The sequence below is a fragment of the Ranitomeya variabilis genome, chromosome 1, assembly GCF_051348905.1.
Source record: "Ranitomeya variabilis isolate aRanVar5 chromosome 1, aRanVar5.hap1, whole genome shotgun sequence".
NCBI classification, from domain to species: Eukaryota; Metazoa; Chordata; class Amphibia; order Anura; family Dendrobatidae; genus Ranitomeya; species Ranitomeya variabilis.
In genome coordinates this window covers 116,041,985-116,064,837 of record NC_135232.1, presented here as the reverse complement: position 1 = coordinate 116,064,837, position 22,853 = coordinate 116,041,985, and the positions used below count along the sequence as shown (strand labels likewise).

The following is a 22,853-nucleotide window of genomic DNA, read 5'->3' as shown; positions in this document are numbered from 1 at the left end:
CTCTATCCGGGTACCCTCTCCCTTTAATCTCTGACCTAGTTCTCGAGATTGTAGTTCAAAGCCCTCTTGAGTGTTATTAGCTCTACGTGTTCTCAAAAGTTGGCTATATGGCAACGAGCATTTCGTGTGGGTAGGATGATAACTATCATAGTGCATAACCGAATTGGTGGCTACCGGTTTGCGATATAGGGAGGTGCATATCTCCCCTCCCTCAATTTTTATGGACACATCCAGAAAATCTAAATGGGATCCCCCAAAAAATGACGTAAAGGACATTCCCATAGTGTTGTCATTAAGATAGGCAATAAATTGCGTAAAACTCTCCTCCGATCCATCCCACACAAAGAACAGGTCATCGACATATCTGAGGTACAATTTGATATGTTTCAAGAATAAGTTATTAGCCGTATATATGCTTCTTCAAAATGACCCAAATAATAATGGATAGGTGTCTTATTGACATCTCTCCATTATTAACCAGGCTTAATGTCACCTTAAACTGCAAAACCCAAGAAAAAGCCCTCAGAGCTATCAAAGGGCAACCCTTGTCAGCCAATACATATAAACCAAAAAAGGAGAAGAAACCACCGAGGGTCTACTCAGTGCAAAAAATTGAAAACTCATGTAATTATATCAATAAATATTATAGAAAAATTAGTACATGAAATCCATATCAGACAAGGGTAATAATAAGTATAAATTTATTGAAAAAACCTACAAATAAATGTGTAAATACATCATACAAAAAAGACAGAAGGTGCACAGGTATGAAAACAGCTGAGAAAAACAGCGCACAAGATGTCAAAATGTTGCGCTGAAGACGACACAAAAATAATCCTAATCACTGCTGCACACCCCGCAAAAACACCCCATAAATACCATAAGTTCCAACAGCCAGTGGTAAATAATCATATATAAAAGAGTAACAAACCACAAAGGCTGTAGGTATAGATACTGGGGCCACCAAATGCTCTGCTATAATGCTCAGACATTAAGGGAAATACCAAGGGTAATACCAGGGGTAAACAGGCTGAATACTCATACCTTGAGACATCACAGCAGTGGAGAGCGGGCGTGCAGACAGCGAAAAAAAGGAGCCTCAACGCGCGTTTCACCGCCTTGGCTTCATCATCCTTCATTCCCCTATTTATTAGAATGATGGCAGGACTGTACATGACAAGCACGTTCTACATATTTCCCCATTTACTCAGATTGTAAGCTTGCAAGCAGGATCCTCACTTCTGTAACTGTTGAACTACGTGTTACTTTGTAATGTCTTTATTGTCTGTACACATCTCTGTTCAATTGTAAAGTGCTACAGTATATATTGGCGCTATATAAATTATTATTCTGTGGAGTTGTGAGGGGCAGAGCCAAGGCCTTCGCTGTGGCTGAACATATCTGGCTACGCCCGCCCTGGCCTCCCGACACATATAAACAATGTCCCTTTTCTTGCATACCTTCTGCTGCACCCTCTGCACAGTCAGGGTCCCATGGGGCTGCTGAAGTTCAGCTACTGGCGTTGTTGAGCACAGAGGCAGAGTCCGTTTCAAACTTCAAATGCAAAACTTTACTCTCTTGATTTCGCAGCACATCCATATTCATTACAGCTTCAACAACAGATTCCACAACGCACATATCTCGTGCTTTCCCTGGACTTCTCTCCTTGTCATACAGCACATGCCCGGGACGGACGGTATCAAATGGCACCTCAGCATCCTCCCTGTTCACTCTCTGCGCTTGGAGGTTCACACCAGATATGGGGGCATCAGCCCACGCGATGATCTGCCACATGGTGAGCGACCTGCCCTTCGGTGCTGCTATGACTTCTCCTGCAGCTCCAATTACTACTACAGCAGCCACTGCTATCTCTGCTGCTCTTGCTCTGGCCCTGGATGGCTGGGAACCTTCTTTCTTCAACATTGCAGGGTCACTGTGTTGTCCCGGGCTCTGAAGCCCTACGGGACGCCTGGGGATCCCTGCCCTTCTGAGCTGTACCAGCTCCCTGTCTTCACTGGACTATAAAGAGGAAATACTCGTCTTACCCACAGCTGGCCCTTCCTATATTAACTATTTACTATATGGAATTCCTATCTTATACTACGTTCACTCTAGTATAATATAACATACACAGTACTGGACAACGCGGCGCATTCTGTATTAATGAATCACATTTAACCAGAACGTAATTAAAGGGATAGGGGCACACATCAGTCCTTGTAACCCCTTACAGAGTGACAAAACCAGTTTTAATGTAAGAGTCAAAATTTGATGAATGTCCTGAGCATGTTACCTGCCTTACTTTTTTTTTTTTTAATAAGATCCCTGACCTCAACGAATAACTTTGGGTAGTACAGAGATGGAGAGCCAAACCTCCAACTTCTCAATTTCCTAGACTCGGACTCCACAGCACTGGTCACTACTGAGCATGTGCATAAAGTGCAGCACAGATTCATCTCAGCTAAAAGCTGAGATTCTTAGATGAGGAACAGAACAGACATTTATAGGACATTTCATAACTTTCCCAAATTCTTAGGAAAAAAAAAAAATTACAGCACATCCTGCATTGTACTACTGTACCCAAATTATATATTTTAGGAGTCAGAGGCGGTCCATTTTATACCGACACCATCAAAATAGTCACTGACTCAGATTCCACAGTCCTGGTAATAAGTACAGGAGTGTACTTTAGCATTTTGTACAAAATCATTCATCCATAAAGTTGCCATGGTTCTAGATTGAGCCGAAGGCCGTTAAGAAAACACAAACAAATCGGTGAGCGCTGAATACTTTGTATATGCAAGATATAAAGCGCATTCATAAATATTATTTCTCTGAATGACGATCTTTGTGCACCATGTTCAGCAATGTTATCTGCTGATGAATTACTTTTTTGTATACTTTTGTATAGCGCTTTAAAAGGGATATTATCAGGGGTATCCATGGGATAATTTCCCGATCACTGGCGTTTTTTTTTCGCTAGGTCCACTAATCCTGAGAAACTGGAGCAGAGGTCCTTCATGCGCACTGGCACTGCCTTCATTCTTAATAGGACTGCCCGAGATAACCAAGTACAGTGGTCGGCTGATCTTCTGCACTCCCATAAAAATGAATGAAGCGGCAGTGTGCATGACTGGACATGCTCTATTCACACAGGCTCTTAAGAGCCTGATTCTCCGGATCGGTGGATGTACCAGCAGACAGACATTCAGTGATTGGGAAGTAATTCCACATCCCATGAGAACACCCCTCTAAGTAAACTTCACGGTGCTATTTAAAAAATTATTCCATATTAAACAAAATACCCCGACTCTGCTGAATCAGTTCTCAGCGAGTAGCTATAAAATGTTCTATATTAGAAATGAGGAAAAAAAAAAAAAATGACAAGAGTTTTTCTTTATTTTATTACAAAAAAAATTCAATCAGTAAACTGTAAATATTTTAAGGAATATTGAGAGGTTTACAGAGATAAATCAAAAACATTCAACGAAGCAAGAGGTCCGAACGGAGTCCCCTCGCAGAACAAAACCTATGTCCTCTAAATACTGCACACAACAGAAGGGAAAAATGTGTGACGATGTGATCTAATCCATCACTAATGACAATTTAATACATAATGGGACCCAGACCAAGAGAGAAGTTATCACATAGAGCACATGCTGAGGCCAGGACTACACTAACCTGCCATCTGCGATAGCTTTATGTGATACCCTATGAGGGCAAGCTATGACTGCGCACCCATCAGAGTGTCAGAGGGGGGCATCATTAAATGTGTCTTCATATGACCCCCTTCCCACTTTAGTTGCCATGCCCATTTTCTTGCTCTTGGATCAGCCAAATCCACATGGTTTCTAATTATTATTATTGCACAATTGTGTGATTATTAAATTCATTAATCCTTTTTATTTTCAGCATTCTAAAACTGTATATGGAGGTTCATTTTAAAGAAACATACAGACATGCGAGGACAACTATAATCAGATGAAAGGAACAATACAAAAAAAAGAAAAAGAAAAAAAAGAAATGTCCGTCTTTCTTGTCACCGATAGTCCTATCCTCTCCCTGGGAGAGATGCCAGCTGTAAGGATATACGGGAAAAAAAAAGTTAGAATTGTACAGGAATATTAGAAGTCAGCAAAAATTCTTTAATTTTTATTTAAAGGGATGTTTGTTTTAAGTCCCTGATTTTGCTTCAGAAAGGTCCAATTACAAGCAGAGTACAGGTTATCCCCTTGTTGGGTGCGGAGTACAAACTAATAGCTCTTACATATCCAGGTATGCTATTGGTACTATAGACATTCTCAGTGCCATGATACTCACATGTCGCTGGTTGGTATTATTTGGGATGTGAATATCTTCCATATGAAGCTTCCATTCGACTCTGCTTTAAACCCTGAAAGGAAACAAGATTTGATATACGAGAGGTGTCGCTTAAATGTTGTATTTCCTTTCCACTCTTTATGAAGAAACAGAATAGTGTTGGCTATTGGGTGATAAAACACATTAGCTGCTTTCACACTGCAGGCTCAATGTTTCTCTGAGAAATAGCTACATATCTGGTTTTGTGCTCTATTGTCTTTTTAAATTAACCTGATAATTGCATGACAAATTTACAGCATGTGGTCGCTGTGGGTGTATGGAGCGGGCTCAGGAGCCGAGCCTGCACAATGCCAAGCATGACACCTGCTGTGCAACAGCAGCGGCTGGAAAAAGCTGCCGGTTGCTATTTAAATTCCACGGTCAATCTCTGACAGCGACATTCATGGCTTCCATCATCTTCCCAGAAATACGATAATGAGAACCGATGGGTTGTCCTCCTGTGAAGCCAAGCATTTGGGTGGATTGTTTTTTTTTTTTTTTTTTGTAGAAAGTCTCACTTTACTATATACTGCCATACCAAAGTGCTACAGCATAATTTTCGGGCGTGCACACCTATTGGGAGGTAAATACTCAGACTCCGTCTACTACGTCTGAGTGTTCGCCTCCAGTAGGTATACACACCCAAAAATGATGAACAGCAGAGCGCACGCTTGCTCTGTCGGCTCCATTATAGTCTATGGCCCTGTCGGCACATAATCCCGATTCCCGTTATGCAGGGGGTTTGGACACAAGTCTCGACTGGGCCACCAAATGGGTGCATGAACGTAGTGTGAAAGCAGCCTCATCAATTTTACCACTGGAGGGACAGCATAAACACCCACTGAGGGGTGTAGTTTATAAAATGGTGTCACTTTTGGGGGTATTTTCTGTCATTTACAACCTTCTAAGTCACCTCAAATGTAATGTGGTCCCAAAAAGTTGGTTTTCCAAAAATTTTGGGGGAAAATTAAGAAAATTGCTGGTAAACTTTTAACCCTTGTAACTTCCTAACAAAAATAAATTACGTTTCCAAAATTGTGCTGATGTAAAGTAGACGTGTGAGAAATGTTATTTAGTATCTATTTTGTGTGACAACTCTATTGTTTAAGTACACAAAAATTAAAAGTATGAAAATGTCAATATTTTTGCCAAAATTCCCATATTTTCACAAATAAAATGTAAAGAACATCAAAATAAATTTACCTCTTTAAAAAAAAATTGTACGGGTTTCACAAAATATAGATAAAAGCCACATTTTTTTTGACCACTCAAACAGTAAAAAAAAATCCTAATAAAACTTTGGCATCGTCAATCATACTGACATGAAGAATAATATTTGCAGGACATGTTTACGAAATAATGAAAGCCATAAAAACAAAAAATGGTTTTTCATAATATTATAATAATAATTTCCTCATTTATTTAGTAAATTACATGGTAAAGTGAATGGAGTCATGCAAAAGTGTAACACCAAAGACAAGACCTCACATCGCTATGTTGATGAAAAAATAAAGTTATAGCTCTTGGAAGAAGCGCAAAAAATGGTAGCTCAAAAACAGAACATTTGTTTCAGGAAGGGGTTAAAATAAAAAAAATAAAAAAATTAAGTATAGCAAAACACAGGTCTTAACAGTATCCTATGTTGGCAGGAAAGCTGTGATGGCTCCACTTACCAGGTAGTAACCAGTATGGTAGCCACTCATGTACCAGGCAATTAACATGCTTCCCAAAGCTTCATCGTCTTCAGCAATATCAGGACCCATGGGAGGCGGAGGGGGGATCAACTACACACAAAGCAGAAATGTTAGTGATTGTTCTGTCGACTTCCCATCATTTTATTTTCACGTGACCAAGTCATCAATATCAGATCGGTGGTGGTCCGACAGCTCCCCCCCCCCCCCGGCTGCTGGATGTACACAAGGCTCCATACACGGTGTAGTGACCATTCGTGGATACTGTAGCTCAGCTCCTAGTCACTTCATTATGAGCTTAACTGCAGTACTACATAATGACCATTACACCATGCATGGAGCTGTGCATTTCTTCCTCAGCACACTCACTATGTACTTCGGGCCACCATGGGAGCTGCAAACAGCTGATCAGTGGGGGTGCCAGGTGTCAGACCCCCACCAATCTGATCTACTGGCCTGCGGGGACGAATGAGCCCTTGTGTTTGTTAGGCAATCACTGCATGTGTTACGGCTGTCGAGCAGCTAGGAGACCCGCAGCTGAGGGGGCTCGAACATATATTTTTCAAGTATGCCCAAGTCACTCTAATAGCACCCAAGCATGCTCAGATAACACCTTATCTGAGCACGTTTGCTCATTACTACTAAGGAACGTTTTATTTATTTTTTTCCACTTGGTTTTAATTGCAAATATTAATTATTTTAGCTAATAAGTACAATGAGGCATAAATGAGTTTAGGAAAATATCCCTTTAAAACCTCCATATTATGTGCTAGGATTACATCACGCAACTACAGCACCACCTCATAATACAAACCCCAACTAAACCATATACCAATGCACCTAACCATCTAATGTTACTTTAAGGATAAAACATCAGGGAACAGAATTGCTGGAGCGGAGTCTATAAAAAGCAAATTCCTCTACACCGTCACTCATTCGCTCTGCATCAGGTCTCTAGTAAATGCCCCATTTTCACAACTAATGGACAGTGACAATGAGCTTCTACCATCACTGCAATGTCAGAGAAGATTCAGAGAAAACCTGCCAGGGAATAAGAGGATTCTCTGCGCTGCTGATGAAGATGCAAAAGAAAATCTCAGGAGACGAGATGATTTATTGCAGTTTATTATCAACGTTATCCGACTTCATTAGCAAAAACCACATACTAGATCGTACTTTTTTTGGGGGTCTTCATCAGCGGAACAGAGAACCCACTTATTCCTTCCTGACACATTACCGGGTTATTAACCTGTGGAACAGCAGCTGCTGATAACTCCTATCCATTCATTGCTGTGTGATACCAATCAGGTGAGCGCCCCCTGTAATTACTGACCAGTGGATAAGACCCCATTGTGCTTTTTATTCCCCAGCATCTAAATAAAACCTGACAGTCTTATGGCGTAATGGGGTCCGCTAGGGTTCAAGTATATCTGATGCCGAGAGAAGACTGCTACATAATGTGCTATTCCTGGTACCAAACACTGGAAACCTTGACATAAAGCATGTGCATGTGTGAACAGGGTCTGAGATTTGATTTGGATTTCTCTTTTGTTTGTTCATTTTGCATTTTGTTAATTGATAAAAACAAACTAACAGCATTTCTATTTTTGAAAGCATTCTTACATTGCAGCATTTTTCCACACATGCATTTACTTTAGCACATAATTGTATGTAAATATGATCTCCTGAATAATGTGGCAAGAAAATAACTTACAGGAGGACCGGGAGGGAATGATGGTGGCCATCCAGGAAGAAAGGGGTGTGCTTGACTCGATTTCTCCCCATGCTGTAAATAGATAAGATATCATTTCTATAGGAGGATTTTGAAGGGTGATTCCCACAAAGCACATACAGAAGGATGTTTATGGCAAAAAAAAAAAATTTGAGTTGGGAACTCCTTCCCTGCTGAAAGCCATTTACAACTAGTCCCAATCATACTTGATTTAATAGTTACCTGTCCGAACCCAGGCATAAATGGGGGTGCACCAGGTGGGAAGGGAAGATTCCAGTGGGAGAACTTTGGCGCGGCTGCTCTGTTCTCATCTCTGCTGTCAGACGCTCTGGAAGACTTGTCACTTTCATCTGTTGAGTGTTCATCCCCATTTATATCCTTAAAGAGAACCACGTAATTGAAAGGCTAGCCACAAAATCATACATTGCACTGCTGACATTCGTGTTTTAGAAGGAGAGATCAGAGGGACTTGTAGGCTGCTCACTTTGTTTGCAAAGCATAGTTGCAAAGATCTGCTGGAATGTTCAAGCACACGGCCATAAAACTAATCCATAATCTTGCACCCATGGAAATCTATGGGCTCACACTGTACTTCCATGAGCTTCAGAGTTCAGACAGATGTACAGAAGGTTCATACATTTATACAGAATCAAGCAAAGTTTCATGCCACGAAGAATCAATGAGGCATTTTCCCCAGAGTAGTCATTCCAAGACAGAAAAATCGCATTACCCAGATGCACCAAACCGCTAATGACAGTCCAATGCAAGGACTTCATGGAGCGGTCATACAGGCCTCCACTTACATGTCATTGTGTGTCAGTGTATGCTTTGCAAAAGCGAATCCTATTAGATGGAAAACATTTTCTTGAAGGCATCCACTACATTTTCTAACAAATACAATTTCCTCACAGTGACTGTAACAGACACTAGTCTTATCAAATTTTAGTAAAATAAAGCAAATTTCGATAACGCTCACCAATGCTGCAGATTCTTACCTGCACTACGTCTCTTGGGTCACTTTCTCCTTCAGAACTGTCTGGGAAACGCAAATCAACCAAACTCTGTTCTTCATTATTCCCATAGCCGGTATATGTGACTATACAAGTCCCTCTCTTGGCATCAATAGAAGTAATGGTGGCGGGGTACAAGTTGCCATCCTCTGACCAGACTGCATTACAAGAGTCCCCAACTCTCCACTAGAACAAAGCAGGTAAATGACAATGTTTAGTCTGATAAAGAACACAGGTTGTGCATTCGAAACGCGCTGTCATGTCTAGCCGGATTAATCCTTTTAATGTTGAAATAAACTTTACATATTGAAGATAGTGGAACCTTTCCTTTTTTCTTAAATGACAATAGATACTTCTTTTTGGTTAAGTAGACATGAAGGTTCACCTTAAAAGGGGTTGTCTGGTCTAAAACACCAAGTCTGCAATGACTATGTGACTGCAGACTTCTGAAACCCCTCAGCGTGCATTGTTCACTCTGAAGATTCTCTGTTGCTGGCAGCGCCTCTCATCTTTTAAAGTGGGAGAACTTGCACAATTGGTGGCTGACTAAATACCTTTTTTCCCCACTGTACAAAATATATTTTGAAACGATTTAAAAAGCAAAGCTGTCAGTGGCAGGCGGTGATCTGCAGCATGGCCGACATGTCTGCTGCATAGTGAACTAGTACTGGATACGTTTCATTGAGGGACATGAGAACTATAAGGTATACAGTCATATGAAAAAGTTTGGGCACCCCTATTAATCTTAAGCTTAATGTTTTATAAAAATTGTTTTTTTTTTTGCAACAGCTATTTCAGTTTCATATATCTAATAACTGTTGGACACAGTAATGTTTCTGCCTTGAAATGAGGTTTATTGTACTAACAGAAAATGTGCACTCTGCATTCAAACAAAATTTGACAGGTGCATAAGTATGGGCACCCTTATCATTTTCTTGTTTTAAATACTCCTACCTACTTTTTACTGACTTACTAAAGCACTTTTTTTGGTTTTGTAACCTCATTGAGCTTTGAACTTCATAGCTAGGTGTATGCAATCATGAGAAAAGCTACTTAAAGTGGCCACTTGCAAGTTGTTCTCCTGTTTGAATCTCCTCTGAAGAGTGGCATCATGGGCTCCTCAAAAAAAACTGTCAAATGATCTGAAAACAAAGATTATTCAACACAGTTGTTCAAGGGAAGGATACAAAAAGCTGTCTCAGAGATTTAACCTGTCAATTTCCACTGTGAGGAACATAGTAAGGAAATGGAAGAACACAGGTACAGTTCTTGTTAAGGCCAGAAGTGGCAGGCCAAGAAAAACATCAGAAAGGCAGAGAAGAAGAATGGTGAAATCAGTCAAGGACAATCCTCAGACCATCTCCAGAGAGCTGCAGCATCAACTTGCTGCAGATGGTGTCACTGTGCATCGTCAACTATACAACGCACTGTGTTTTTTTGCCGCCATGCATAACGCCTTTATGTATTACCAAACAACTCAATCTTGGTTTCATCAGTCCACAGGACCTTCTTCCAAAAAGAAATTGGCTTCTCCAAATGTGCTTTTGCATACCTTAGCCGACTCTGTTTGTGGCGTGCTTGCAGAAACGGCTTCTTTCGCATCACTCTCCCATACAGCTTCTCCTTGTGAAAAGTGCGTTGTATAGTTGACCGATGCACAGTGACACCATCTGCAGCAAGTTGATGCTGCAGATCTCTGCAGGTGGCCTGAGGAATGTCCTTGACTGATCTCACCATTCTTCTTCTCTGCCTTTCTGATGTTTTTCTTGGCCTGCCACTTCTGGCCTTAACAAGAACTGTACCTGTGTTCTTCCATTTCCTTACTATGTTCCTCATAGTGGAAATTGACCTCTGAGACAGCTTTTTGTATCCTTCCCCTGAACAACTGATTGAATAATCTTTGTTTTCAGATCACTTGACAGTTGTTTTGAGGAGCCCATGATGCCACTCTTCGGAGGAGATTCAAACAGGAGAACAACTTGCAAGTGGCCACTTTAAGTAGCTTTTCTCATGATTGCATACACCTATCTATGAAGTTCAAAGCTCAATGAGGTTACAAAACCAAAAAAAGTGCTTTAGTAAGTCAGTAAAAAGTAGGTAGGAGTATTTAAAACAAGAAAATGATAAGGGTGCCCATACTTATGCACCTGTCAAATTTTGTTTGAATGCAGATTGCACATTTTCTGTTAGTACAATAAACCTCATTTCAAGGCAGAAACATTACTGTGTCCAACAGTTATTAGATATATGAAACTGAAATAGCTGTTGCAAAAAATTTTTTTTTTATAAAACATTAAGCTTAAGATTAATAGGGGTGCCCAAACTTTTTCATATGACTGTATGCTGCCTCCCGGAGAATACATCTTAAGAGAAAAGCGGCCTCATCCCCCAACAGACTACACCTGGCCGGCCGACACCTAGCAATTTAGTTTAGCTTAGTGTCACACTTGAGCAGACACTGACCTGAGATTCAGACCTGTTTTTGCCTCTAGGGCTGCCATTGCTCGCTGATATCAATCTGTCATTGCGGAAGATTAGTCTAAGCCAGATCTTTGTCAGCAGAGCACGGCTCACTCTACAAAAGCAGTAAAAGCCTTCTGGGTCATGTCTGTCATTTGTTCTTCAATGTCATATTGGGCATGCGCTTAATGTCTTCCCATCCTGAGAATATGCAATGAAGTCGGGTGTACATAACGCACTTCATTGGCGCACTGGCCATGCCCAGGGAGGTAGCAGTGATGTAGATCTCTGTTAGGTTGAACAATAAGAAATGTTCACTAGTTGCCTACTCCTGGCCTAATGGATGTTGATCAAGTGCGCACTAAAGAAATACATTATATACACAGTCGGATGTAAGCTGTTCTTGATCAAACTATGGCTCAGCTCCAAGACCTTTATTTAGATTTATATAACCCCTGTAAGGGGGCTCGGTTAGCTCTAAAATGGGAGTGATCGGATGTATTGCATTGGATAGTGGGTCGGGCAATGAGCTAGTCCATGGGCGGGTCCATGAAGTCATCAGGCTGGGTTGGTCCATGAGGTCATCAGGGTGGGCATCATCGTGGACGGATCCATGAGGTCATCAGTGTGGGCGTCATCTTGGATACCAGAACATGGTGTGTGTTGAAACAGGAAATGGCAGCCATCTTTAGTGTCACACTTTGATCCGAGCAAGTTTATGTAAGGTGAAATAATACACTTTATGGATTGTTTCAATCTCTTATGTCTTGAGGTTAATTAAGTATTTGATCTTATGTTTCTCCTCAACATCTCCACCATCCGTGAGGATTGCAAAGAGCTGGCGGTGATGGCGCTCTTGCAAATTATCTCGCCCACATACACAGGGTCATGCTTATGATTGTAGTCAATGCAGCAAAAAGCGGCTTGTTAAAATGCAAAAAAAGGGTACAGACATGGTGGTGGTTTAGGGGTGTCAGCAGATAGGTTCCCTTTGACAATTCTGGAGCATTTTAGGCTTTCCCTGCTGCTATTCTTCTGTAATTCTTTTAGATGTATGAAAATTGAGGTCAGGATTTTATTAAATACTGTGATAAATTGTGCCCCTTTTATCATACTTCAGGCACACAGTGGACTGTATCAGACTGTGTGTGGACACACTCATTGACAAGGACAATGGCAATACTTAGCTGTCAATTTATTTTTAAGTTTTCTTGAGGAATAACAGAGTCAAGGCACAACCCTGAATTATCATTTTCATTGTATAAGACAAAAGCTGCATTTCTTAAATGTCACAATGTGTTCCTCTTCCTGCCCGACATCAGTCCAGGTTTGTGTGGGACTAAACAGGTTTGTGTGGGACTAAAGTCATTTCACAAATGTGAATAGGAATACACCACCTTTTTTAAAGGAGCAGCATTGATCTTCTTCCGGCTCCTGTTTTTCTTGTTATTTTTCCTTTTCGCTTTGGTATTTTTCTCTGATGACTCAGGTTCCATATTAAAATCTCCTCCATTCTTCAGGGCTTTCTGAAAGTAGATAATACATTACCATATATCCTTATAATGAGAGGAATCTTATACCTACATTAGGCTTCATTCACACGTCCGTGAAAAAAAATGACACTGACATCAGTGTTTTGGATCAGCGTACAGTCTGCGTGTCCATTCTTACCATCAGCGTACAGTCTGCGTGTCCATTCTTACCATCAGCGTACAGTCTGCGTGTCCATTCTTACCATCAGCGTACAGTCTGCGTGTCCATTCTTACCATCAGCGTACAGTCTGCGTGTCCATTCTTACCATCAGCGTACAGTCTGCGTGTCCATTCTTACCATCAGCGTACAGTCTGCGTGTCCATTCTTACCATCAGCGTACAGTCTGCGTGTCCATTCTTACCATCAGCGTACAGTCTGCGTGTCCATTCTTACCATCAGCGTACAGTCTGCGTGTCCATTCTTACCATCAGCGTACAGTCTGCGTGTCCATTCTTACCATCAGCGTACAGTCTGCGTGTCCATTCTTACCATCAGCGTACAGTCTGCGTGTCCATTCTTACCATCAGCGTACAGTCTGCGTGTCCATTCTTACCATCAGCGTACAGTCTGCGTGTCCATTCTACTGTACTCTTAGTTCACAACATGACAGGGCTGTGCATATAAAAGGTATAGGGTCCCGTCTGTTCATATGTGCTGCATTAAATGCAATAAACCAGTCTGCTCTTCAGATTAGAAAAAGACAATACACAAGATGAAGAAAACAAACCTTGAATGAGGACACGGCTTTATCGTAAGCCTTGATCAGTGCAGTATCATCCCAGATGTCCGAATCATCACTCTAACACAAACAGGAAAGTAAGAGCTGTTAATATACATGAGCATGAAGACCACCTCGTGATGTGGCAGACAGTAGCTGACCCCTGTATTTCCTCCTAGATTGTAAGCTCTTGTGAGAAGGGCACTCACTACTCTGTGCATATTGCAAATGTGGTGCCAATATTAAACTATAGGCCGATAAGTTTAACTTCTACCATGGTCAAAGTATGTGAGGGTCTTCGAAGAGAGTTATCCTGAAACTCTCCTTGAAAAAACAACTCATACACCAACACAGGTTTATGATGGATCAGTCCTTCAGACTAATCTGATCAGCTTCTACGAGAAGGTCATTTCCAGACTGACCAGGGAAACACAGAGGATGTTGTCTATCTGAGCTTTCCAAAAGTATTTGATACAGCGCCGCATAAAAGGTGGTTACATAAAATGAGAATTATGGGAATATTGGAAAATATATGTAACTGGGTAAACGACTGCCTCAGTGATAGGAAACAGGGTGGTTATTAACTGAACACTCACATTAGGGGTACTACAGGGATCAGTAATGGGCCCTTTACTTTTGAATATACATTATTTTATACAATGTTTTACATAGAGTGTTGCAAAACACAATCAAAAATAGGAGAAAAGATGACGGGGTGGTGAATATGACCCCACATATATTGGGGGAGGGGGTAACGTGTGTACACAGAAAATTGATCACAACCCTTTACATTTTGCCAGTGGCATAATTCATTCACATGAGGGGGGGGGGGGGGGGTATGAAGCACTGACAGGTGGGGGGGGGGGAGGAAATGGCAGCAGGCGGGGGGGTATCGGCAGGTTGACCAGGCACTAGCAGCAGGCAGACGGGGGGGGGGGGGGCATCGGAAGAGGGGGCGGGCAAAGGCAGGCGGGGGGGGGGGGGGTATCAGCAGGTAGGCGGCGCACTGGCGGCAGGCGGGGGGGCATCGGCAGAGGGGGTGAGCACTAGCAGCAAACCTTTCTGTAAAAGTTACAGGACCCTCAGAAGAATCTGTAACAATAAATCGCTGTTTGCATCCACTGCAGCGGGGGCCTCTGTAGACAACTGACCACTAATCGGAAGATACGTCTGGACTACAGCACAGGAGCTTCCCCTGTGGCAGGGACTTCCATGCACCACTGCAGAGTGGACACAGCTGCCTGACAACCCCGCACAGTCCTAGGTAAGGTTCTCATAGAGGGAAGTCAGTGAGATTACTGCTCATGGGACAGCACATCCCAGCTCGTCCTACTAACCCCCGGTCATGTGATTACATGTCCCCCCGTGCACTGACACCTCCGGGTAACTGGGGGCTCAGTACCACGCACCACACCGCAGCAGTCCAATGATCGGTACCTGACCAGCTCCGCGCCGGAACAAAATCTCCCCACTCTCCTCCAGCCCGGCCATAGCACGCCGTAAGCACACAGTCACGTACTGACCCACTAGGGCATCCGTCCTACGTCACCACCACCGAGCTGTGGGAGAGACAGCTAAGAACATACCTGATCAGCGCCCCCTGGTGGAGACTGCGCTTATCGCCCGCTGGCGTGCTGCATGCGATGTACTTGCTATAGACAGGTGCAGCGGGGGTTACAGGGTCCAGTATAGATACAGCCAGGGTCCATCATAGGTTACAGGGTCCTGCGGGGGTTACAGGGTCCAGTATAGACACAGGGTCCAGAAGAGATTACAGGGAACACCATGGATTACAGGGTCCAGTATAGATTACAGGGTGCAGCGGGAATTACAGGGTCACCTTTATGCCCATCAGGACACTCACAGTCTTCCTCATAAGGACCCCAGCCTGTATGTCCGCTCAGGCCTCCTGCCTGTATGCCCCATCAGGACCACCACCTGTATGCCCCATCAGAACCCCCGTCTGTATGCCCCATCAAAACCCCCGCCTATATGCCCCATCAGGACTCCTGCCTGTATGCCCCATCAGGACTCCTGCCTGTATGCCCCATCAGGACTCCTACCTGTATGCCCCATCAGGACCACCACCTGTATGCCCCATCAGGACTCCTGCCTGTATGCCCCATCAAAACCCCCGCCTATATGCCCCATCAGGACCACCACCTGTATGCCCCATCAGGACTCCTGCCTGTATGCCCCATCAAAACCCCCGCCTATATGCCCCATCAGGACTCCTGCCTGTATGCCCCATCAGAACCCCCGCCTATATGCCCCATCAGAAGCCCCGCCTGTCTGATCCATCAGGACCCCCGCCTGTCAGCCTGACCAGGGCACCTGGAGCCCTCTCTATTGATATACGTCTTCTCATAGAATGAGAGCAGATTAGTGACCTGTAACGTTTTTTTGTAAAAGCCCAGAATTCCACCATTGTTTACAGTTTTTTTTTGTTTGTTTTTTTTTTACAGTTTTCATTGTGCATTTAAAATGACCTTAAAATCAGGTTGGTGTGATTACAGTGACACCAAATGTGTATAGTTTATTTTATTAGTTTCATGGCTTTAAAAATCCAGATCCTTGTAAAAAAATGCTGTTTGTGTCACAATTTTCTGAGACTCACAACTTTTTCAGGTTTCTGTCCATTCAGCAGTATGAGAGCCGGATAATTTGCGCCTGGTGCGGTTTTAACCCCTTTATCCCCGTGGTTTACATGTTAATGGCCGGGCCAATTTTTACAATTCTGACCACTGTCACTTTATGAGGTAATAAATCTGGAACGCTTTAATGGATCCCGGTGATTCTGACACTGTTTTCTCATGACATATTGTACTTCATGATAGTGGTAAAATTTCTTCGGTATGACTTGCGTTTATTTGTGAAAATTTTTTTTGCATTTTTCCAACTTTGAATTTTCATACCCTTGAGGCTATGTGCACACGTTGCGGTGCAGAAACGCTGCAGATCCGCAAGTGATTTACAGTACAATGTAAATCAATGAGAAAAAAAAATGCTGTGCTAATGGTGTGGAAAATTCCGTGCGGAAACGCTGTGGATTAAAAGAAGTAGCATGTCACTGCTTTTTTGTGGATCTGCAGCGTTTTTGTACACATTCCATCATAGAAATCCACAGGGGTAAAACACACAGTAAATCCGCAAAAAATCCGCAGTAAATCCGCACAAAAAACGCGTCAAATCCGCACCTGCGTTTTCTGCCAAGAGATGCAGAATCCGCACCCGAAATTCCTAAGCCTAATCCACAACGTGTGCACATAGCCTAAATCACAGAGATATGTCACACAAAATACTTAATAAGGCTACGTTCACATTTGCGGTCCTCGCCGCAGCGTCGGGCGCCGCAGCGGCGCCGCATGCGTCATGCGCCCCTATATTTAACATGGGGGCGCATGGACATGCGGCGCACTTGCGTCGCAGAGGACGCAGCAAGTTGCATTTTTGCTGCGTCCAAATTCAATGAAAAAAACGACGCATGCGGCGCAAAACGCAGCGTTGTGCATGCGTTTTGCTGCGTTTTTATTTGCGTTGTGCGTTGCGGCGCCGACGCTGCGGCGCACAACGCAAATGTGAACGTAGCCTAAGTAACATTTCCCACATGTCTACTTTACATCAGCACAATTTGGGAACCAAATTTTTTTTTCGTTAGGGAGTTATAAGGGTTAAGAGTTGACCAGCAATTTCTCATTTTTCCAGCAAAATTTACAAAACCATTTTTTTAGGGACCACCTCACATTTGAAGTCACTTTGAGTGATCTATATGAGAAAAGATACCCAAAAGTGACACCATTCTAAAAACTGCACCCCTCAAGGTGCTCAAAACCACATTCAAGACGTTTATTAACCCTTTAGGTCCTTCACAGGAATTTTTTAGAAAAAAAAAATTAACATTTAACTTTGTTAACCAAAAATTGACTTCAGATCCAATTTTCTTTATTTTGACAAGGGTAACAAAGAAAAATAGACCCCAAAATTTGTTGTGTAATTTCACCTGAGCATGCCGATACCGCATACGAGGGAGAAAAAGACTGTTTTGGCGCACGGCAGAGCTCGGAAGGGAGGGAGCGCCATTTGACTTTTTGAATTCAAAATTGGCTGGAACAAATGGCGGACGCCATGTCGTGCTTGGAGAGCCCCTGATGTGCCTAGACAATGGAAATCCAAAGAAGAAGAAAATAGATTGGACTACAAAAAGGCCCGCACAACCGCATAATATGAAAAATTTACAAAACGTTTTATTAAACACCACAGCAGAACATATAAAAACAATTAAAATACAGCAAGTGCATACAAAACACCCCTATTCAAACATAATGTGTCTGCAAACATTAACTAGGAATACAGTATGAAGTATGGTAAACCGGGCTAGCATTAGTGTGTGTCACCACAAATATATAAGAATGTAAGAATATATTTCATGGCTGAAAAGGAAACCCATCCAGTGTCCAAAGAACACAGAAGTGGGAAATACAAAATGGTATACACTAAGTCCCTGAGCTCCCTATAGATACATCAAAGTAATAAAGCATAATGAGCACATGATAGAAAATATCTATATAGAGCTCCCTATATAACCCTCAAGTAGGGTGTAAACAAAATGAAAAAATGGAGTACCCATGCAAAACAATGGGTGTGATAGCATGCCATGAATACTCAACTGACTCAAGGGAGAAAACAGCTAAAGCCCAAAGATGATCTGGCTATAAATAGCCGTGCAGATGTCCATGCTCTGAATAGCATTGGGACAGAATGGGGTGTGTGGAAGGAACCCACGCGTATCGCCGCCGCTGCGGAATTCAGTTTACAAGCTACACTCCCCAATGAATTCATCTAGGGGTGCAGTGATCATATTGACACCACATGTGCCTCACAGAATGTTATACCACTGAGCAGTGAAGAAAGAATAAATTACATTTTTACCCTAAAAATGTTATTTTAGCCCCAAGTTTTTAATTTTTATAAGCGATAATAGGACATCTTTTACAACAAACTGAGGTCCATTTTTTCCTGAGTGTGCCATTACCCTACATGTAAACAGGAAATGTTTTTCAGGCACAGTGCAAGGCTCAGAAGGCAAGGAGCACCAGATTTTACTGCTATGGTTTGCAGGTGCCATGACCCATGGGGAGAGCCCATGAGGTACCAGAAAAGCAGAACCTCCCATAAGTGACCCCATTTTACAAACTACACCTCTCAATGAATTCATCTAGGGGTGCAATGATCATATTGACACCATGGGTGTGTCACTGAAAGTCACAGAATTTTATACCATTGAAGTGAAGACAAAATAACTACATTTTTACCACCAAAATTTTGTTTTAGCCCCAGATTTTACATTTTCACACAAGAAGTGGGTAAAAATGGCACCAAAATTTGTCCCACAATTTCTACTGAATGTGGCAATGCCCCATATGTGGCTGCACAGTACTGCTCAGCCACACGGAGAGACTCGGGAGGAACGGAGCGGTTTGCCTCCTGGAGCACAGCCAGACATGATTTAAAGTGAACCTGTCAGCAGGATTGTGCACAGTAACCTACAGACACTGTCAGGTCGGCGCCGTTATACTGATTAAAATGATACTTCGGTTGATGAAATGCGTCTTGTGATTGTTTTTTAATCTTTATTTTCAGTTTTGAGTTAGTGATATGCTCATGCTCCAGGGCGGCCTGTGGGGGTCTTCATGTGGGGCCCTGCTTAGGTATTCACCAATATGACTTCTGACATGTCACTGATCCCTCACTGACCTTCCCCCTAGTTTACATAATGTATATTTTATATAGATCTTTAAAAAAATCCCCTTCTGCAGGTAGGCGCATACCCCTTCATTCCGGAGTCAAAATCATCACTTCACCTGTAGACAAATTCCCCAAGGGGTATAGTTTCCAAAATGGGGTCACTTAGGAGGGGATTCTGCTTTTCTAGCAATTAGGGGCTCTGTATATGGAGTCTGAAAACTGTTCTAAAAAATCTGCACTCCAGGAGGCAAACGGTGTTTGCACACATTGCAGATTTGCCTGTGGAATTTTCTGCGCAGATTCTTCCTCTCTTGGCAGAAAACACAGTTGAAAATCCACGCGGATTTGATGCATTTTTTATGTGGATTTGTATGCGTTTTTATAAGCTAAAGATCTATTATTTAACAAAAAAAAAAAAGAATTGTGATGCCATTTCTTGTCCAACCTCTTCATTTACATACTCCATTGAAGACCATAATATCAGCACATACCATGTTGAAATATAATGTTTACACACACAAAACAAAGATAGATAGATAGATAGATCGATCGATCGATAGATCTATAGATAGATAATACCAAGCCCGATGTTTAGTAATGAACATCATAAAATGGTACATAACTAATCTGTGTTAGGCCGGGGTCACACTTGCAAGAAGCTTGCACGAGTCTCGCACCTCAATACCCGGCACTGCCGCCGGCACTCGGACCGGAGCGTTCAGTTGCATAGAAATACAAGCAGCCGCACACTCCGGTGCTCTGTTCTCTGCCTTTGCTCAATTTCTCTGATGAAGCCCCCTTCAGACTATTTGGGACATATGGAAGAATGATTGTCTGAAGAAGAAAATCTAAGCATTAAGGTAGGGTCACACCACCATTTTTCTCTCCGAGAAAAACTGTCCAATTTTGCTAATCAGACTCCGATCGGAGTTAGATCAGAGTGGAGAGCAAAAAAAAGTTTATCCACCTTCGCTGTTAAGTCCACAAAATCCAGACCCACAGACATGCAGATTTTGACCCGACATTAAAAATCGGACATGTCAACGATTTTATCTTCAGATCACTCAGTTTTAGCAAAATAATTGGACATGTGCACATCCCATAGCATAACATGGATACAAGTGCTATCCATCAAAACTACAGATAGCACTCATCCGAATTAAACAGTCGTGTGTTCAAGATGTTCCCTTGAATCCTGTGTCATGCCAACAGTAAGGCATGTGTGGCGGCTTCTCATCCATGGAGGGTTGTTAATTCACAGTTTTGCTAAGAACATTGCCATTAATAAAGAATGGGATCTATACACCCTCCAAGAGTGACTGCTCCCAACAATCCAGGAGCAATTTGGTGATGACTAATGCGTTTTCCACCATGTCACAGGGCCAGGAACTGCTCCAATTTTGATTTGTCTGAGAACTTGTAGTAAATGCTCAAAAAGCGTGTGGACAAACAATAATGGCCAACACTTATTGTGGATCTTTGCTCCATCTCACCTATCCCCTTACCTGATCTGAATCACAATTAGTGACACCACCTTTCCGTAGTACCAGGAGTCCTCTGCCTCGGCGGCACCTTCGCTTCTGCCCTGTCCCTCAACCACACATCCAAGCTCTCACCACATCCTGCCGCCTCCAACTCAAAAATATTTCCAGAATCCGTCCTTTCCTCAAGCCTGAATCTACTAAAATGTTAGTGTACGCCCTCATCATCCCTCGCCTTGACTACTGCAATATCGTCCTCTGTGGCCTCCCTGCTAACACTCGCACCCCTCCAGACCGTCATTAACTCTGCTGCCCGACTAATCCACTTCTCTCCTCCTCCGCTTCTCCCCTCTGCAGATCCCTTCACCGCCTCCCAATTCCACAAAGAAACCAGTTTCAACTACTAACACTGACCTATAAAGCCATCCATAACCTGTCCCCTCCATATATCTCAGAGCTAATCTCCCAATACCTTTCCTCACGTAATCTCTGGTCCTCCCAAGACCTCCTTCTCTCCTCCACACCTATCCGCTCCTCACCCAACCGCCTCCAGAGCTTCTCCCTCGTGTCCCCCATCCTCTAGACTTCTAGAAGACATGATGATCTGAAAACCAAGAAATGTCCCCAATAAAGAAGAGTTTTACTGGAGAGACCTTCTGTACAATATAGAGACCCGACATTGTACGCCATACATAGATGCACCATGAAATACGCTCTGATAATCCCGGCCTGATGCTGCGATTGCAAATCCGAAAGTTGGGTTATTTGTTTTGCTTTTAATACTCAAAACATTTTTGCTTTTTTCGCAAACGACTATTAAAACAGTATGCGATGCTACACACTCAGTGCAATTGCATTTTGATCTATAAACAATAACAAACGATGTTTCCTTGTTATATTGCAGCTATGAGAAGAGTTATTATCACAGTGACCCATCATGCAGAGCTATGATGGAGCAGCATCCTAATCATCCATGGGACTACAGAACAGCATCCGATCAGCAGCTGCGGTCTTGTCACCTCGAAATTCTGGGTAAACCCTGCCTGACAGAGTGACAGGAGGCTGGGAAGTCGCGCACTGATGACATCATCATGAAACCTCTCTATTCCGCACGCACGCCCTCCTGTAAGCCCACGTGATAGGCCTGTGAGTCTGCGCACTGCGCTGCTCTGAACCTGGCTGTGAGTGTGTGTGCGGCTCCGGGATGAGGAAGAGGAGAAGCGGAGAGCCGGCCTCACCATGATGCGCAGAGCGAGGCTCAGCGTCCGGCCCAATGTCAGGCCCGGCGGCCGAGCGGCGGGTGCAGCGGGGCAGGCGGGTGCAGCGGGGCAGGCGGGTGCGGCCACTGCTCGGGATGGAGGAGTCGCCCCCACAGTGGAGCCTGATCCCGGAAAGGAGAGCAAGACAGCGGACCCCGGAGAGAGCGGACCAGCCGAGCATGAGGAGCCGGGAATACCGCAGGAGGAGGCGCAGCAGGCGGAACTGTGAGTGTGACTGGTGTCCTGCGGGGTCGGAGCACAGTGTGCCGGAGCTGCAGCCTGAGCACAAGTCCCAGCTGCTGTCTCTGTGTGTGTATCTATGTATGTGTGTATATATATATATATATATATATATATATATATATATATATATATATATATGCGGCTGCCATTGGTGTAAGGGGCCACTGCCTCCTCCACAGCAGGCGGAATTGTGCGCCATCAGGAGCTATTGGCCTGCAAGGGGCCCTCCTACTGTGATTGCCCCCGGGGGCCCTCATACTGTGATTGCCCGGGGGGCCATCGCGCCGTGATTGCCCACCACACACACTGAGAGCCAAATGATGGACACAGTTGGCTTTAGCAATGTTTTCTGGCAAACAATACTTGGTGGCAAAACCCTTGTTGGCAAGCTCAGCAGTCAGACGTTTTTTGTAGTTGATGAGGTTTGCGCACATGTCGGGAGGAATTTTGGTCCACTCCTCTTTGTATATCATCTCTAAATTATTAAGATTTTGAGGTTGTCGCTTGACAACTTGGAGCTTCAACTCCATCCATAAGTTTTCTATGGGATTAAGGTCTGGAGACTGGCTAGGCTACTCCATGACCTTAATGTGCTTCTTTTTGAACCACTCCTTTGTTGCC

General features: G+C 43.2%; 2 protein-coding genes across 2 annotated transcripts in view; one reads left to right on the top strand and one right to left on the bottom strand.

Annotated features, from left to right (window-relative positions):
* Positions 1–3,385: 3,385 nt before the first annotated feature.
* Positions 3,386–15,095, bottom strand: SMN2 (survival of motor neuron 2, centromeric). The gene is made up of 9 exons (XM_077288019.1): positions 14,942–15,095; positions 13,514–13,585; positions 12,650–12,778; positions 8,778–8,978; positions 8,005–8,160; positions 7,765–7,836; positions 6,033–6,143; positions 4,321–4,393; positions 3,386–4,078 (listed from the first exon to the last, which is right to left on the bottom strand). Exons 1-8 carry the CDS (start codon positions 14,993–14,995, stop codon positions 4,337–4,339), a joined length of 852 nt encoding a protein of 283 aa, XP_077144134.1. The 5' UTR covers positions 14,996–15,095; the 3' UTR covers positions 3,386–4,078; positions 4,321–4,336.
* A 6,774-nt stretch (positions 15,096–21,869) lies between these two features.
* The window catches only part of LOC143806921 (uncharacterized), a 192,541-nt gene continuing 191,557 nt past the window's right edge, over positions 21,870–22,853 (top strand). The window contains exon 1 of the mRNA XM_077287965.1: positions 21,870–22,214. Coding sequence (XP_077144080.1) covers positions 21,970–22,214 — 245 coding nt within the window. The 5' untranslated portion in view covers positions 21,870–21,969. The remainder of the gene's footprint in view (positions 22,215–22,853) is intronic.

Bases quoted from the DNA above. Each gene is read 5' to 3' on its own strand.
- SMN2 (XM_077288019.1), bottom strand. From the start codon at position 14,995: ATGGCCGGGCTGGAGGAGAGTGGGGAGATTTTGTTCCGGCGCGGAGCT. The intron at 12,779-13,513 runs GTTTGTTTTCTT...ATCTACTTTCAG, and splicing joins AAGCCGTGTCCTCATTCAAG to AAAGCCCTGAAGAATGGAGG. The intron at 7,837-8,004 runs GTAACTATTAAA...ATCTATTTACAG, and splicing joins TTATGCCTGGGTTCGGACAG to CATGGGGAGAAATCGAGTCA.